Below are 18,978 nucleotides of genomic sequence, written 5' to 3' on the forward strand. Positions count from 1 at the left end.
CTCAAATTCTACTCTGCAGCCTGCTTCTCAGAAGTGAGTGAGAGCAACCTGGGAATGGCTGTATTGTTCTTCTCTCTGGGGAACCAATCTCCACTGCATTTCTCCACAGTCATGATGTGGAGATGCCGGTGATGGACTGGGGTTGACAATTGTACTCAGGACACAGCAGACCAGCTACGTTATACCGCCAAACAGACGAGGCAACGGAACTACGCTGCCTACATGAAAACCAAGAGCAGGAAGCTTGAGAAACTCGGCATCACCACCAGCATCGACCAAGCTTCCCCTGGTACCACGGTTGCAACCACAGGGAAGTCTATCGTCAATTTGTCCGACCACACCCTTCAACCAGACGAAATCGAAGTTCTCAGCCGAGGGCTCAATTTCTGCCCCACTACCAAAATGGACCCCACTAGTCTCGCGGCGGACACAGAGGAATTCATCAGGAGAATGAGGCTCCGGGAATTCTACCACAAACCCCAAGATTTCAGCAGCGAACCCAATGAGACAATCGACGATCCGGAACAGCAGACAGAGGGATCCGCGGTACAGCAACCGAAGAGGAAAGAGTCAAACTGGACTCCTCCGGAGGGTCGCTGCCCTCAGCTGGACATGTATGCTCAAGCTGTCAGGAAATGCGTCAATGCCAGATTCATCAGCCGCACTCAGAAGACAGTCCAGAATGTCACCCGAGCACAACGCAACGCCATCAACGCTCTCAAGACCAACCGCAACATCGTCATCAAACCAGCGGACAAAGGAGGAGCCATAGTCATACAGAACAGAACGGACTATTGCAAAGAAGCATACCGACAACTGGACAACCAGGAACACTACAGACGGTTACCCGCAGATCCGACCAAAGAACACACCCACCAGCACAACAAACTGATCAAGACCTTCGATCCAGACCTTCAAAGCATCCTACGCACTCTCATCCCACGTACTCCCCGCATGGGAGACTTCTACTGCCTCCCAAAGATACACAAAGCCAACACACCCGGACGTCCTATCGTATCAGGCAACGGAACCCTGTGTGAGAACCTCTCTGGATACATCGAGGGCATCCTGAAACCCATCGTACAGGGAACCCCCAGCTTCTGTCGCGACACTACAGACTTCCTACAAAAACTCAGTACCCACGGACCAGTTGAACCAGGAACACTTCTCACCACGATGGACGTCTCGGCACTCTACACCAGTATCCCCCACGATGACGGCATCGCTGCGACAGCATCAATACTCAACACCAACAACAGCCAATCTCCGGACGCCATCCTACAACTCATCCGCTTCATCCTGGATCACAATGTCTTCACCTTCGATAACCAGTTCTTTACCCAAACACACGGAACAGCCATGGGGACCAAATTCGCACCCCAATACGCCAACATTTTCATGCACAAGTTCGAGCAGGACTTCTTCACTGCACAAGACCTCCAACCAACACTATACACCAGATACATCGACGACATTTTCTTTCTATGGACCCACGGCAAGGAATCACTAAAGAGACTACACGATAACATCAACAAGTTCCATCCCACCATCAAGCTCACCATGGACTACTCCTCAGAATCAGTTTCTTTCTTGGACACACGAATCTCCATCAAAGACGGGCACCTCAGCACCTCACTCTACCGCAAGCCCACAGACAACCTCACGATGCTCCACTTTTCCAGCTTCCACCCTAACCACGTCAAAGAGGCCATCCCCTATGGACAGGCCCTGCGAATACACAGGGTCTGCTCAGACGAGGAGGAACGCGATGGACACCTACAGACGCTGAAAGACGCCCTAGTAAGAACGGGATATGACGCTCGACTCATCGATCGACAGTTCCGACGGGCCACAGCAAAAAATCGCATAGACCTCCTCAGGAGACTAACACGGGACGCAACCAACAGAGTACCCTTTGTCATCGAATCATAGAAGTTACAACATGGAAACAGGCCATTCGGCCCAACATGTCCATGTCGCCCAGTTTATACCACTAAGCTAGTCCCAATTGCCTGCACTTGGCCCATATCCCTCTATACCCATCTTACCCATGTAACTGTCCAGTACTTCCCCGGAGCGGAGAAACTACGCCATGTTCTCCGCAGCCTTCAACATGTCATCAATGAGGACAAACACCTCGCTATGGCCATCCCCACACCTCCACTACTCGCCTTTAAACAGCCACCCAACCTCAAACAGACCATCGTTCGCAGCAAATTACCTAGCTTTCAAGAGAACAGCGTCCACGACACCACACAACCCTGCCACGGTAACCTCTGCAAGACATGCCAGATCATCGACACAGATACCACCATCACACGAGAGGACACCACCCACCAGGTGCATGGTTCATACTCCTGTGACTCGGCCAACGTTGTCTATCTCATACGTTGCAGGAAAGGATGCCCCAGAGCATGGTACATTGGCGAGACCATGCAGACGCTGCGACAACGGATGAACGGACACCGCGCAACAATCGCCAAACAGGAGGGTTCCCTCCCAGTCGGGGAACACTTCAGCAGTCATGGACATTCATCCACCGACCTTCGGGTAAGCGTACTCCAAGGCGGCCTTCGAGACACACGACAACGTAAAATCGTCGAGCAGAAATTGATAGCCAAGTTCCGCACCCATGAGGACGGCCTCAACCGGGATCTTAGGTTCATGTCACGCTACACGTTACCCCACCAGCGAACAAATGTTATCTGTTTTTAATATAACGGGTCAGTTGCTGTCTTTTCTATGTTTCTAACTCTCTATCTCTTTTTTTTTGTAAACAATTTTACAACACCAAGTTATAGTCCAGCAATTTTATTTTAAATTCACAAGCTTTCGGAGGCTTCCTCCTTCGTCAGGTGAACGATGTGAAAAAAAAAAAAAAATGTTTTTTGTTTGTTGTTTTTTTTTGGTGATTTGTATATTCTGAGACCTGGCAGGTAACACCTGTCTGTCTGCACACTGATTGCCTTGGCAACGGGCAGTTGAAAAAACTGTCTGTACTCACCAAGCATTGTTCTGTGAATTATAAATGCGATTTCATTTCGAGGATTTCATTTTCACATCGTTCACCTGACGAAGGAGGAAGCCTCCGAAAGCTTGTGAATTTAAAATAAAATTGCTGGACTATAACTTGGTGTTGTAAAATTGTTTACAATTTCTCCACAGTGGAATAGATAAGATTGGGATGTGAGTTCATGTCTGCAATTCGCATTGTGCCTTGAGCCACCAGCAGTAACTTTGAGAATTATTTTCTGAAGTTTGTTGACCAACACGGATCATGGTAGTGCCGTGGTTATGGTACTGGACTGGCAACCCAGTCATGGGTTCAGGTTCCATCATGACTACTTGTGAAAATGAATTCAGTAAATGAGGTAACTTGTGGGCTGGCACCAGAAAAAAATTACTGTGAAAGCTGCCTGATTGTTTTAACAGGCAAACTGGTTCACTAAGCTCCTTCCTTCAGAGAAGGGAACTTGCCGCGCTTACCAGGTCACACTACCTGTTTGACACTTCATGCCCTCTGAAGTGGCCTAGCAGGCTTACTTATAGTCAGATACTAGCAAGCTACTCAGTTGTACAAACAATCGCTTTAAAAAGGCAGCCTACCATCACCTTGAGATGGGCATTAAATGCGGCCCCACCAGTGACTCCCTTTTCTTAAAAAAAAAAATGATTTAGTGGATCAACAGCACTTCACCTATTTTGGTAAAAGGTTTGACTTCATGCTATCAGCTGCTGGGTGCGAGCATTTACGTGTTGGAAAACAGATACTGAACAAGGATTATTATCCACACAACGTGCAATTTCTCTACAGTCACATCCATTTTCAAGTGTAATGTTTTAATTGGTGTGTGAATCATTTCCCTAAATTTTTCAAAATTTCATTTTTTTAAGGCTTGCACAATTTTCAGTTCATCATGCTTCTTTCTACTTTTATGTTTTACAGGCATTTATTTGTCTGACTTGACGTACATTGACTCAGCGTACCCATCCACGCACAGCATCATTGAAAGCGAACAAAGATCGAACCTAATGAACAATATTTTGAGAATCATTTCAGATCTTCAGCAGTCCTGTGATTATGGTGAGTTACTAGAGCTATTCCTCCATTGATGAATTTTAATTCCCTAACTAGATAAGGCTTGTTTGATTAATTTTGTTTTCTTTAGATATCCCTCTGCTGCCTCATGTTCAAAAATACCTGAATTCAGTGAGATATATTGAAGAACTTCAGAAATTTGTTGAAGATGACAATTACAAGTAGGTTTCCTTCTATCTGAGCTTTTTCCATAAGTTCTTGCTACAATTACATGTGATGGTGCTTCTCGTGTTAAATATGATTTGATCTTTTTTTAAAAATCAGAATTGTTCTTCCATTTATAACAAACCTTCCTGACTTCAATGCACCAATTCCTCTTGAGCAGGGTAGAAATTGAACACTGAAGCATTAAATCCAACTAAAGCAGCCAGCATTCTCCAATGCACACACATTCCTTAACTACACTTCAGGCCATTTATCTTCTTAGCATTGTCAAGCTCCACAGTTTCCTGTAGCGCATTCATTTTTCTTGATTTATAAATTATGCCGCCCAACAGAGAAAAATACACCTTGACCACAGTGCCTTTGAAAGCTTCATACCAAATAAATGGGATATTTTTCCTCAGTTCAGAATTGTTTTTGTGGTCACAAACAAGGTGTCAGCCTTGGCCCAGCTGGTAGCGCTCTTACCTCTGAGTCAGGAAGTTGTGGGTTCAAGCCCCACTCAAGAGACTAGAGCACTTAATCTAGGCTGGCACTTCTGTGCAGTACTGAAGGAGTGCTGCAGTGTCAGAGGTGCCATCTTTCAGATGAGACGTTAAACCGATGTCCCATCTGCTCTCACAGGTAGACGTAAAAGATCCCACCACACTATTCGAAGAAAGGCAGTGGAGATCTCCCGGTATCCTGGCCAACATTTATTCCTCAACCAACACCTAAAACAGATGATCTGGTCACTTACCTAATTGCTGTTGGGAGCTTGTTGTGTACAAATTGACTGCCGCGTTTCCTACATTACAACAGTGACACTTTAAAAGTATTTAATTGGCTGTAAAGCGCTTTGGAACATCTTGAGGTAGTGAAAGGTGCTATATAAATGCAAATCAATCTTTCTTTGTCTGTCCTCACATGAAAATGTTTTTGTAGTCATTTTAGTTGGTGAACTTGCATTTTAAAGAATGTGTTTTTGGTTTAAAAACTATTAAGCGTTTCTCTCTTTTTTTCCTGAATTACTCTTTTGGCGAAGTTTTGACCTACAAATCAGCTGCGAATCAGGGCTCTTTTTTATGGTTTCTGTTCTGGTGAGTTGAGGCCCACCGCTTTCGGAGGTTCTTTTCTGATTAAATCACATTCAGGTTCTGATGATACCATCAACCAGATTTGAGATCTACAATGATTTGTAGTTGGATCCTTCCCAGTGACTAATGCTCACATATTTTGTTTACGATGTTTAGCAATAGCCCACAATTTACAGAACTGTGAACTCTGCTGCTGTTGCACTTATTGGAGTTTAGGATCATGGGGAGTTGACTTTTTTGCCGACAGATCTTCCAATAAACACATTTCCCACAGATGCCTGGAAAAGTCACCTGACTCAAGAAATTCCTCTCAGAACCTAACTGGAGAAAGGCTTTGCATCCATTGCCTCATACCTACAAAATTAGGATTGGTACAATTTGCTACGGCAATGACATTTTTGGTGTCCAAAATAAGTGGGATCTTTGATGAGATGCAAGACAAGTTCTCAGAGACCTTGAATAGTACACCCAGAACCATTAGATGAGTACAATTATTGTCTCATCCCCCAGCTGTGTCGAAACATCCCCGAGAATTGTGACACAAAAAGAGATTGTATTCTGGACTTAATAGATTTGTCTACATTCACATATTTATCTGTCCAGATATTTTGAAGTTCTGATCTTCTTTCTACCCCCAACCTACTTTGGACCTTCATTAGAATGGGTTTGGGAAAATTCAGGTTTGTTTTATTTTTGACTGACCCAAACTCAACAAACTATGAACTGTATGGGTAAAACTAACCTATTGGTATCCACACTTAAGAAGGATATTTGAAAAGTCAAATGGTTTGTCGAATAGGTAAGTAATATTGACCTCAATCTTGCGCTTGATAAACTATGTCAGATCCATTTTTACCTTGAATACCTTGTGCTAAATTTAATCCATCTAAGACTATTGCTATGCTTGCTCTTACCTCAATTTGGAGAGTTGCTGAACCTTTTGATGGTAGTTACATCATATCTCACTTCTTCCAAAAACTAAATCTGCGTTTCATTTGTATCAGCAAATAATGGTGCAGGAAATCTTCTACAGAAAATTGATTGTTACATTATAACCAAGTGCACAGAACTTCCATGTTCTCTGGAACAAAAAACATTTCTTAGTCCTGGTAATTTTCATTCCCATATGAAGCAGAACCCCTCACTATGCAGTGAATAATAAATTGGGTTTTGCAGTTTATTTCCTTATGTTGCCCCTTTGCAGCTTGGGAACCCCTGGCAACTGTTCTCTGCAGCCGCGACCGAGAGTCCCGAAGCTATGTTGCTGCCCGGTGCCAGGGTTAAGGACATCTCCTCACAGCTGGAAAAGAACTGGGAGCATGAGGGGGAGGATCCAGTCATCGTGGTCCACATAGGAACCAACGACATAGGTAGAATTAAGAATGAGGCTCTACTGAGGCAGTTTGAGGAGCTAAGGAGGAAGGGGTTTCAATTCACAGGGCACTGGCACCAGTACTGGGGAAGGAGGGAGCTGTTCCAACGGGACGGGCTCCACTTAAACCAGGCTGGAACCAGCGTCCTGGCGAATCGAATAACTAGGGCTGTAGATAGGGCTTTAAACTAAAAAGTGGGGGGGGGAGGGGAAATTTAGAAATCTAATGAGAAAAGTTAACACAAATAACAGTGTATGACTTGGATAAAGATAAACTGAGTGTGGCAGGAAGGGACGGAGAGCTTACCAATAATAGTGCAACAACAAGTAAGGTCAAAGCAGGAAAAAATGGTAAAAAGTCAAAATTGAAGGCTCTTTATCTGAATGCATGGAGCATTCATAACAAGATAAATGAATTAATTGCACAAACAGAGATAAATGGATTTGACCTAATAGCCATTACAGAGATGTGGTTGCAAAATGACCAAGGTTGGGAACTAAATGTTCCAGGATACATGGTATTTAGAAAAGACAGGCAGAATGGAAAAGGAGGGGGTATAGCTCTAATAATAAAGGTGACATAAGGACAGTGGTGAGAAAGGATCTTGGCTCGGAAAATCAGGAAATAGAATCAATATGAGTGGAAATTAGAAACAACACGGGGCAGAAAACATTGGTGGGAGGAGTTTATAGGCCCCCTAATAGTAGCAATACCGTTGGTCAGAGTATTAATGAAATAATAGGAGCTTGTAAGAAAGGAAATGCAGTCATCATGGGAATCTTTAATCTGCATATAGACTGGGCAAATCAAATTGACAACGGTAGTTTGGAAGACGAGTTCATGGAATGTATTCAAGACAGTTTCCTAGAACAATACGTCATGGAACCAACCAGGGAACAGGCTGTTTTAGATCTTGTACTATATAATGAGTTAGGCTTAATTAGTAATCTCACAGTAAAAGAACCTCTGGGAAAGAGTGATCATAATATGATAGAATTTCACATTGAGTTTGAAAGTAACATACTTAAGTCAGAAACTAGAGTCTTAAACTTAAATAAAGCCAATTACATAGGTATGAGGGGTGAGTTGTCAAAGGTAGATTGGGAAATTAAATTGAAGGGTTTGACAGTTGAAAAGCAATGGCAAACATTTAAAGAAATATTTCAGTATTCTCAACAAGTATACATTCCATTGAGAAATGAAAACTCCATGGGAAAATGATCCACCCGTGGCTAACTAAAGAAGTTAAAGAGGGTATTAGATTGAAAGAAAAGGCCTATAATGTTGCCAAGAAGAGTAATAAGCCTGGGGATTGGGAGAGTTTTAGAAACCAACAAAGGACGACCAAAAAACTGATTAAAAAGGGAGAAAATAGAATATGAAAGTAAACTAGCAAGAAATATAAGAATGGATTGTAAGAGCTTCTACAAGTATGTATAAAGGAAGGGAATAGCAAAAATAAAAGTTGGTCCCTTAGAGGCTGAGACAGGAGAAATTATAATGGGGAATCAGGAAATGGCAGATGCGTTAAACAAATATTTTGTATCTGTCTTCACAGTAGAAGACACAAAAAGCATACCAAAAATAGTGGGGAACCAAGGGGTAAATGAGAGTGAGGAACTTAAAATAATTAATATCACTAGAGAAAAAGTACTGGACAAACTAATGGGACTAAAAGCCGACAAATCCCCTGGACCTGATGGCTTACATCCTAGGGCTCTAAAAGAGGTGGCTGCAGAGATAGTTGTGCATTGGTTATGATCTTCCAAAATTCTCTCTATTCTGGAACAGTCCCAGTGGAATGGAAGGTAGCAAATGTTACCCCGCTATTTAAGAAGGGAGGGAGAGAACAAACAGGGAACTACAGGCCAGTTAGTCTGACATCGGTCATGGGGAAAATGCTGGAATGCATTATTAAGGAAGTGCTAACAGGTCACTTAGAAAATCATAACATGATTAGGCAGAGTCAACATGGTTTAATGAAAAGGAAATTGTGTTTGACAAATTTATTAGAGTTTTTTGAGGATGTAGCTAGCAGGGTAGATAAAAGGGAACCAGTGGATGTGGTATATTTGGATTTTCAAAAGACATTCGATAAGGTGCTACATAAAAGATTGTTACACAAGGTAAGGGCTCATGGGGATGGGGGTATTCGATTAGCATGGAAAGAGGATTGGCTCAAGGACAGAAAACAGAGTAGGGATAAACGGATCATTCTCGGGTTGGCAGGATGTAACTAGTGGGGTGCCGCAAGGATTGGTGCTTGGACCTCAGCTATTTATAATCTATATTAATGACTTAGATGAAGGGACTGAGTGTAATGTATCCAAGTGTGCTGACAATACAAAGCATGGTGGGAAAGTAAGATGTGAGGAGGACACAGTCGGCAAAAAGATATAGACAGATTAAGTGAGTGGGCAAGAAGGTGGCAGATGGAGTATAATGTGGGGAAATGTGAGGTTATTCACTTTGGTAGAAAGAATAGGAAAACAGAATATTTTTTAAATGGTGAGAAACTATTAAATGTTGGTGTTCAGAGAGACTTGGGTGTCCTCGTACAAGAAACACAAAAAGTTAGTTTGCAGGTACAGCAGGAAATTAGGAGAGCAAATGGCATATTGGCCTTTATTGCAAGGGGGTTGGAGTACAAGAGTAAGGAAGTCTTACTACAGTTGTACAGGGCTATGGTGAGACCTCACCTGGAGTACTGTGTACAGTTTTGGTTTCCTTATCTAAAGAAGGATATACTTGCCTTGGAGGCGGTGCAATGAAGGTTCACTAGATTAATTCCTAGGATGAGAAGGTTGTCTTATGAAGAGAGGTTGAGTAGAATGGGCCTATACTGTCTGGAGTTTCGAAGAATGAGAGTTGATCTCATTGAAACATATAAGATTATGAGGGGGCTTCACAGAGTAGGTGCTGAGAGATTGTTTCCCCTGGCTAGAGAGTCTAGAACTAGGGGGCATAGTCTAAGGATAAGGAGTCAGCCATTTAAGACTGAGATGAGGAGAAATTTCTTCACTCAGAGGGTTGTGAATCTTTGGAATTCTCTACCCCAGAGGGCTGTGAATGCTGAGTCATTGAATATATTCAAGATGTGGAGATGTCGGTGATGGACTGGGGTTGACAATTGTAAACAATTTTACAACACCAAGTTATAGTCCAGCAATTTTATTTTAAATTCACAAGCTTTCGGAGGCTTCCCCCTTCGTCAGGTGACATCGTTCACCTGACGAAGGGGGAAGCCTCCGAAAGCTTGTGAATTTAAAATAAAATTGCTGGACTATAACTTGGTGTTGTAGAATATATTCAAGGCTGAGATAGATAGATTTTTGGACTCTAGGGGAATCAAGGGATATGGGGATCGAGCGGGAAAGTGGAGTTGAGGTCGAACTCGAGGAATTCTTTGTCACTAAGATTGAGACCATCCGTTCAGCTGCCTCTGTCATGTATAAGTGGTTCAACATATAAGGAATAATGTTAGATTACATTTTCAAGATACGGTTTCTTCATTCCTTGAACATATTTATGTCACATTCAAGTTCCTTCATTCAAATTGGCAAAAGGGACTTCAGAGAAGCATTAGGTGCAAGTATATTGTAAATAGATATTTTCTCCACCCCTCATATTTTCCATAAATAATATTTACAAGGCATCTCTGTTGAACCCTGAATCCATCCATTTCAGAGGAATAAATACACTCAAGTGACTTAAGGCGAGGACACTCCCTCGTTGTGTACCCACTCTTCATTGGTGAGTGCAATGAAGTCTTGTCATTGGCAGATTTTTTTGCAGACATGAGGCATGCCTCTTTTTGACTTAACCAGTTTTGTACATTCTATCCCAAAGTTCATAACAAATGAAGCCCAGATGGACTTTTGAAAGGCTGTGTAAAAATAATTCTGTTAAGCACTTGATAATGAAAACCACAAGGGTGATGAGGTCTTCACTCCATCTCCTCTATAAGAGCAGTGGGCTTAGCAAGTCAGAAAAGCTTAAAAGTGATGAATACACTGGAATCACCTTGTTGCAGTAGTATTTTTGTAAATATGTGTACATACTTTACATCCAAAATGGCCACAAAAGGGTTGAGCTTTCTTAGAATAAAGCCTGGGCACTCTTTACAGTGCTTCTGCAATTTTTCAAGGCTTTTTTTCTCATCATGCCTGTTCATGTTCTCTTTTTACTTTACCTCTCTAGGTTATAATTCATGCTCTATACATTGAGATAAATTTATTTCCTACTAAAATTAAAATAATTGGAAGTCTTGCAGTGTAACAGTGTTATCCAATTGTAATGAGTTATTGATAACCTTGTCGGTAAAGGACATTAGAGTCCTCTCGGTGGGGCAGATCTTCACCTGTGCTTCTGTGCCATTCCGCTTAGTAATTGTAAAGATATACTGAAAATGCTGCATGCCTGTTAGATGATGAGACTGCACACTGGCAGCTAAGAGTAACAGCAGTCAAATTATAGATGGATATAAGCCACATCTTTGAACCCTTGCCTCCATTTTCTTCCCACTACCTTTCCATCACACCTTTGTCCTGCAGACTCTCGTTAAGAATTGAGCCTGGCACCAGCACACCGCAATCCACTGCCTCAAGGGAGGATCTTGCCGGTAAGTGAATTGTTGTACTCATGCACTAAATAACTTGGCCTTCTCAGCATATTGCATCTGGTGTAATAAAGAGACTAATAGTAGATCATTAATTTCAGCTTCCAAGGTTGTTTACAGCATTGTGCCAAGATAAGACCAAACTTTGTCCTCCACTGTGTGTCTGTAAAACATATGCAAGTATGAAATAATAATTATTTCTGAAAACTCACAATGAGGTGTTGAGCTCCTGCTTGGAGCTGCAATCACCTTTGCATCTTCTGAGATATTTGTAAACAATTTTACAACACCAAGTTATAGTCCAGCAATTTTATTTTAAATTCACAAGCTTTCGGAGATTTTCTCCTTCCTCAGGTAAATGTCTGAGATAGGTCAGGGAAATGTAACATTTTGTTACTCCCAATGTCCTTGTTCAGTACCTAGCCTCGGAAAGCAAACATAAGTTACCAGCCTCTACGACAAGGTAAGTTACCTCATGGTGAAGTTGTTTTAAATTGTGAAATAAACTTCTTTTTCTCTCTTGGATTATTAGATACAGGAATATATTTTGCATTTAAATACTTGAGAGATAAACCTGTTGCTTTCTTGAAAGACAAAAGTTGATTTTTAAGGTGGGAGTTTATGATTGCGTAAATGCAGCAGCAAATTTGGCAGCTATTGTCACAAATGGTAATTGAAGTCCTCTGCTTAAAAAGGGGAGTTATTCAACCCATAATAAAAATGCCTTTGTAATGGAGGCTAATTTTCTCTCATTTATTTTATCATTAAAATCTGCTGTACTTTTGCCAGGATGATCGCACCATTTATTCTAGCTGGTCTTCAAGCCATTTCTGGTGTTTTTGAGTCTTAATTCATACTGTTGATATCTCATACTTGAAAACACTCAGTTCTGGAGAAATTAAATTAACTGTCACTATGCTGATTAGTCGCATATTTGGTGACAGCCTGACTGTATCATCAGAGAAATCCTCTAGGTTGCTGTGAATAGATTGTTCCCTAAAGTGCCGGTTAATATGTAGTGGTATTTAGTTTGGATGTTACCATATTTTTTAAATGGTGAGAAACTATTAAATGTTGGTGTTCAGGGAGATCTGGGTGTCCTCAGCCATTTAAGACTGAGATGAGGAAGAATTTCTTCATTCAGAAGGTTGTGAATCTTTGGAATATTCTCTACTCCAGACGGCTGTGGATGCTGAATCATTGAGAATATTCAAGGCTGAGATAGATAGATTTTTGGACCAGGGAATCGAGGAATATGGTGATCGGGCGGGAAAGTGGAGCTGAGGTAGAAGATCTTATTGAATGATGGAGCAGGCTCGAGGGGTCATATGGCCTACACCTGCTCCTATTTCTTATGTTCTTGCGTTCATATAGGACTTTTCACATCAAAATTAATGGCCGTTTTAAAGATCATGAGTTGACACGTAGAGTTGAACACGTAGGTTGGGTTGATTATTGCGCATTCCGTCAGAGAACATCACCTCCTATAGGTTTCAGCTAATTACAATATGCTTTGTTCTGTGAAAAATCGTTTTAATATTAAACTGGAGACCTCTGGTAGATAGAAGCAAACTGTTTCCAGTTGCTATGGGGTCTAAAACAAGAAGCCATAGATGGAAGATTCAATGTAAGAGATTTAGAACAGACAGCAAGAAAAACTTACTTACACAGAGAGTTGTGAGTCTTTGGAATTCATAAGAACACAGCAACATCACTTCCAGAGTTACTGGTTGAGATAGAAACTATGTCAATATTCAAGATTAGATTGGATAGGTGAATGAATGAAAAGGAGTTGCGGGGATATGGGAACAGAGTAAGCAAATGTGATTAGAACTGTTTGCTTGCATGGAGGGTGAATACTGACACGGACTGGTTGGGCCGAATGGCCTGTTTCTGTGTTGTAACTTCTAAGTAGGTATTAGATCACGGTGAATCTTTAACATTGTTGATTGAGTTTCCCTATCTATGCAACCTTCTAAGAAGGACAGATTCAGCTTTTTCATGTATCTGGAATGGAATATTTCAAAGCAATGCAAGAACCTTTGCTGAAGACTGAAGGTGGGGTTAGATATTGAAGTTCATTGCACCCAGTCACTCCAGTTAAACAAATTTGCAACATTTCCAGTGTAGTCCGTAGTGGATTCTTGCTTTCAATTAGTAATAGTCATTTTTTATTTCAGTGTTGGTCCTTTCAAAGGCTATGGGCTGTGGAACCAAATAGTAATTTGGCTTCACTGTTCATGCCAACTTCAAGGTCAATAGTTTAGTTTAAACTTTTGCTAATTAGCCATTCAAGCAATTCATATGTATTTTGTTATGTAGATATTACATAGGTTTTCAAACTCATGTCCTTGGCTCCAAGGAGATCTGTGAGAGCATCCCCAATGTCATCAAACTTCTTTCGTCTGTCATCACATTTCTGAATATTTCTATTTGTTGACTTAAAGGCATATTATTTCTTGTGTTTGTCCTCTTGAGCCAGACAGTTGTGAGTTCAAGCTCCACTTTAGGGATTTAGTACAAATCTAGGCTGGCACGTAAGCGTAGTACTGAAGGAGTTCTGCATTGTCTGAGCTGCTCAGTGAGATATTAAACCAAGATCCTGTCCACCTATTCTGCTGGGCTAGGTTTTATGAATTCTTATGAATTTTAAAGCTCCCATAGCAACACTTAAGGAAGAGCAAGGATTTATACCAGTATCATAGCCAACATTCCTCCTTCAAACAACATCGCCAAAGCAGATTAACTCGTCATTTATCTCAATACAGTTTGTTGAATATCCATACGTGAAAAATGGCTGCCATGTTCACCTATGTAAGACAATGCACTTTAAAGCAATTATATGTGGAGCACTTTGAGATGTTTCTGAGACATGTTAAGATGCTTTATAAATGCAAGTTCTTAATTAAAATGTGTTTTCTACAATAAACACTCTGGTTTCCTGTGGGTCACTGACTGTTTTTTGGAAGTTAGGACAAGAGGGCCATTGGGAGTGTATCAGTATTTTGAGGGGTCCCTGGTGGCAGTATTTACAGGGAATCCCAATACACAAATTTTTTGAAACGTACTTTCATGAAATTCACAGAGTCAGTGAGCTGTAATTTAGGTCAGGTCTAACCAAATCTGTGCCATGAAGGACTGACAACTTCAAAATCCGGCTTTCAGATTGCTAGTATCTAAATGAAAAGGCACCCAAAGAGTAAAATGCACACTGATGTGAGTAAAATGCCAGCTGCATTTCATTAGCTACCGCGCTTCAGTGCTTTTTGAGAAACATGATGAAAGATTTGAAGTCTTTTTCAGTTTAATGATGACTCAAATGCATTTGAAAGAGATGGTGTAATGTAATCCTAATGTACAGAAACTCCATATTTGGAATTTGGCAATGCTACAGTTTTTTTGAACTTCAACCATGTGTTGCGAGTGCAGGATTAATCTGAAGTATCATGATTTAATGTCCCCATTCCATTAGAAGAGGAGAATTTGGTGGTGCAGTGAGTTAGTAGACTTCCCTTTCACCTCTGGGACCTCGGCTTGAATCAAGTTCAAATTAATGGATCCTTCCTCCCTCTCCCTCTCTCCCTTCTTCCCTCCCCCTCCCTCTCTCCCTTCTTCCCTCCCCCTCCATCCCTCCCTCCCTCCATCCCTCCCTCCCTCCCCCTCTCTCCCTCCCTCCCTCCCCCTCTCTCCCTCCCTCCCTCCCCCTCTCTCCCTCCCTCCCTCCCCCTCTCTCCCTCCCTCCCTCCCCCTCCCTCCCTCCCTCCCCCTCTCTCCCTCCCTCCCCCTCTCTCCCTCCCTCCCTCCCTCCCCCTCTCTCCCTCCCTCCCTCCCTCCCCCTCTCTCCCTCCCTCCCCCTCTCTCCCTCCCTCCCCCTCTCTCCCTCCCTCCCCCTCTCTCCCTCCCTCCCCCTCTCTCCCTCCCTCCCCCTCTCTCCCTCCCTCCCTCCCTCCCCCTCTCTCCCTCCCTCCCTCCCTCCCTCCCCCTCTCTCCCTCCCTCCCTCCCCCTCTCTCCCTCCCTCCCTCCCCCTCTCTCCCTCTCTCCCTCCCTCCCTCCCTCCCCCTCTCTCCCTCCCTCCCGCCCCCTCTCTCCCTCCCTCCCGCCCCCTCTCTCCCTCCCTCCCGCCCCCTCTCTCCCTCCCTCCCGCCCCCTCTCGCCCTCCCTCCCGCCCCCTCTCTCCCTCCCTCTCTCCCTCCCTCCCGCCCCTTTCTTCCTCTCCCTCCCTCCCCTTTCTCCCTCTCTCCCTTCTTCCCTCCCCCTCCCTCTCTCCCTTCTTCCCTCCCCCTCCATCCCTCCCTCCCTCCATCCCTCCCTCCCTCCCCCTCTCTCCCTCCCTCCCTCCCCCTCTCTCCCTCCCTCCCTCCCCCTCTCTCCCTCCCTCCCTCCCCCTCTCTCCCTCCCTCCCCCTCTCTCCCTCCCTCCCCCTCTCTCCCTCCCTCCCTCCCTCCCTCCCCCTCTCTCCCTCCCTCCCTCCCCCTCTCTCCCTCCCTCCCGCCCCCTCTCTCCCTCCCTCCCTCCCTCCCCCTCTCTCCCTCCCTCCCGCCCCCTCTCTCCCTCCCTCCCGCCCCCTCTCTCCCTCCCTCCCGCCCCCTCTCTCCCTCCCTCCCGCCCCCTCTCTCCCTCCCTCCCGCCCCTTTCTTCCTCTCCCTCCCTCCCCTTTCTTCCTCTCCCTCCCTCCCCTTTCTTCCTCTCTCCCTCCCTCCCGCCCCTTTCTTCCTCTCCCTCCCTCCCGCCCCTTTCTTCCTCTCCCTCCCTCCCGCCCCTTTCTTCCTCTCCCTCCATACCCTCCCTCTCCCTCTTCCATGAGAGTCCCAAATTCCACTTGTTCGAGTAGTTGCTAGAACGGACTTAAACTTAAACTCCACAACTTAAAACTGCCCACAGTTCTGGAGGAAGCTTGCACTAAATTGACATTCTGAGCAGCGAACAGATACTGTAAATTTAATAAAAACATAAATTCACATGGATACAGTGTAAGAGATCCATCTGACCTTGGGCTTAGGCACATGGTTATGGTAGAGGGAAGAGAGCTACATCTTAGTCCATACTACACTTCGTCTTTGAACACTCTGAGGAATGTCAGCGCTGGGTACGTAGATTGCAAATGTGTGTTTTACTACTCAGCACTGACCTCCCTTCCCTTGATGAACTGTCTTGTAAACAAGTACAGTTTTATGACTGCTTCAATAACATAATGCCTTAAATTCTCAGCAAACCCAACTAGTGGTTTCCTCTCATTGGAGCACAGAAAACAGTCAAAATGGGTGTTCTGGGAACCATCGCTGTATTGTGTGTCTAAACAGTACCTTATTGAAAGTTAACGTGCCTTATCAATCCTTCAAAACATTTTAGCTGACTTGCACCAAGCATGTTTGCAGGCAGTCTACCATCAAACACTGAATTAATTAAATTCTAACTATATCAGATTTCTTCTCATCTGATGGAATACATGTTCATATGTATAAATGACTAGATTATCATCTGAAGTGGAAAAATCACTGGGTCTGTTCCATTAAGAGTTTGGCAGCATGCTGTGGCCATAGCAGGCCACCAGCTTTGACTGTATATGCATGTGCATTGTGCTGGAAAGGTATGGTGCTTATTATTAGCAGTTCTCAGCACCATCAGTGCATGAGGAATGTTTGTGGATGACCATGTTTCACATTTACTTCATGTTGTGTTAAGTCTGCTTTTGCAGAAGTTCTTTTTTTCTTAAGTCTTAATTTATTCCTTTCCAATTTTCTCTTGAAGGGGTTGATTCATGCTGCTTTATTGTTCCAAGAAGCCACTTGGTGACTCAGCAAGGTGGCCATTCTTTATGTGTGAATCCACACTGAGTCTTGGTAGGCTATACGATCAAGGAGGGCATCACCACCAGACCCAATCCTGTCCTGCAATACCACGCACGTGCATTTGCCATGCATTTCCCACCAGTAGTCACTGAATGGCAGTAGCAGCAGAATCCTTATGGAAATTTTCCCCTCCCTAACCGAAGGATGTTGAATCCATATATAATGCCCTATTGGTCCTTAGCTGAGAGCTAAGTCAACACTGAGGGTATAGAACTTGATTTGTTATCACTGAGTGCTACACAGGACAGTGCAATTACCTGCTAAGCCAGAGCAAATTCAACATCAACCTGGTTTGTATCACTCAGTGCTATATAGCACAGTGCAATTATCTGCTAAGCCAGAGCTAATTCAATGCTGACAGGGTGTAGAACCTGTTTTTTATTGCTCAGTACTATATAGGACAATGCAATTACTAGCTAAGCCTGTGCTAATTCAACACCAACCGGGTATAGAACCTGGTTTGTATCGCTCAGTGCTACATAGGACAATGCAATTATCTGCTAAGCCATCATAAAAGCCAGATTTTTCCTTTAAAAGTAACCTTTTCAATTTTCAGATCCCTGAATGTTAGCTTCCAATGCTGGAACATTTTATTCTGTTCTTGCATTCTAAATTGGAGAGTTGAGACCTACCTCACGCAAGTTGGCACCTTACTCCAAATGACTCATCCCCATTTTAGTTGATAGCAGTTTCAACATCTGCACATCTAGTCATAAATCCTCCCCGCTGATGGTCACAAGATGTGCTTGTGTTGTGTACAAACTCAAACAGCAGGGACAGTCATAAACATGAAACTTGAATTACTCAACCTCAAGAGTTCTGCACCCAGAGTAAAAATTACTTTGATTAAGTCATCAGTTGATGCCGTTTCCAAGTAGGAACACCAACCAGTGTTCCATCATGTCTCGTCTTGGTAACTATGCCAGCACCAGCCATGCCTGTTGCTACCGCAGTCAGCAACTACAAGGACAGATTATCAGTTGAGGAGCCATGTCTCCACAACTTCATGACAGTACCTTTTGTACTGCAGGTCCCAAGCCAAAGGAAAGTAAGCAAATACAGATGTGGATTGTTACAACGCTTTGTCCTCCCATGGGTCCCAGCAGGTTTTGTGGTTGGTTGAATCATATTATGTTGGCCAAGGCTTGTGGATTCCAAAATCTGAATGTCACTGTTCATGAATCCTGAAGTCAATAAGGAGGAAAGAAACAGATGAAAAGAGGAAAGGGGAAAAGAGGAGAAAATACCTTCTCAGTGTAGCTAACATCATTGTCACATTTCAGTTCAGGTCAAAAATGCCCACACAAAAACTAAATTGGAATTTCATGTTCCAATGAACTTTGCTTCAAGCAAGACCTCCAACTTCACCTAATTAGCACAGCTTCCAACTTCACCTAATTGTCCTTTCCCATCACCGCACTGAACAACTAAATTTGAACATCTGTCAGAATTTTGTGTTCATGTGCACAACTTCCTACCGTACTAACAAACTCTAGAAACCCAGTGACAACAAAATGTCCTAGGTATAGAAAAGAATGTAAGAAATCAATTGTGTACGGCAAAGGACCAAGGATTATAAGAATCTGACAAAGCACCTGCAGAGAAGATTTCATGTTTTGAAGTCTATTTCATCAGCTTTATTCATGAACAGATAGCACAAATTAGCCTGACAGATAACTCAGCATTTACGCTATCGAACAGTTCTGTTGCAAGTGTGGACAATATAAAATGGAAGCCCCAAATAATTCTGGTTTAAGGAAAACCTTTACTTAAATCTGCAAATGATGTTACTTCTCAATG

At 43.2% G+C, this 18,978-nt stretch overlaps 1 protein-coding gene across 3 annotated transcripts in view; it reads left to right on the forward strand.

The window, feature by feature from the left end:
• The window catches only part of ralgps2 (Ral GEF with PH domain and SH3 binding motif 2), a 413,674-nt gene that overhangs the window by 331,575 nt on the left and 63,121 nt on the right, over positions 1-18,978 (forward strand). For all 3 annotated transcript variants that reach the window (XM_067990774.1, XM_067990772.1, XM_067990773.1), the window contains 3 exons: positions 3,947-4,084; positions 4,170-4,260; positions 11,264-11,331. In XM_067990774.1, coding sequence (XP_067846875.1) covers positions 3,947-4,084; positions 4,170-4,260; positions 11,264-11,331 — 297 coding nt within the window. The remainder of the gene's footprint in view (positions 1-3,946; positions 4,085-4,169; positions 4,261-11,263; positions 11,332-18,978) is intronic.

This window comes from Heptranchias perlo, chromosome 9, assembly GCF_035084215.1.
Source record: "Heptranchias perlo isolate sHepPer1 chromosome 9, sHepPer1.hap1, whole genome shotgun sequence".
NCBI classification, from domain to species: domain Eukaryota; kingdom Metazoa; phylum Chordata; class Chondrichthyes; order Hexanchiformes; family Hexanchidae; genus Heptranchias; species Heptranchias perlo.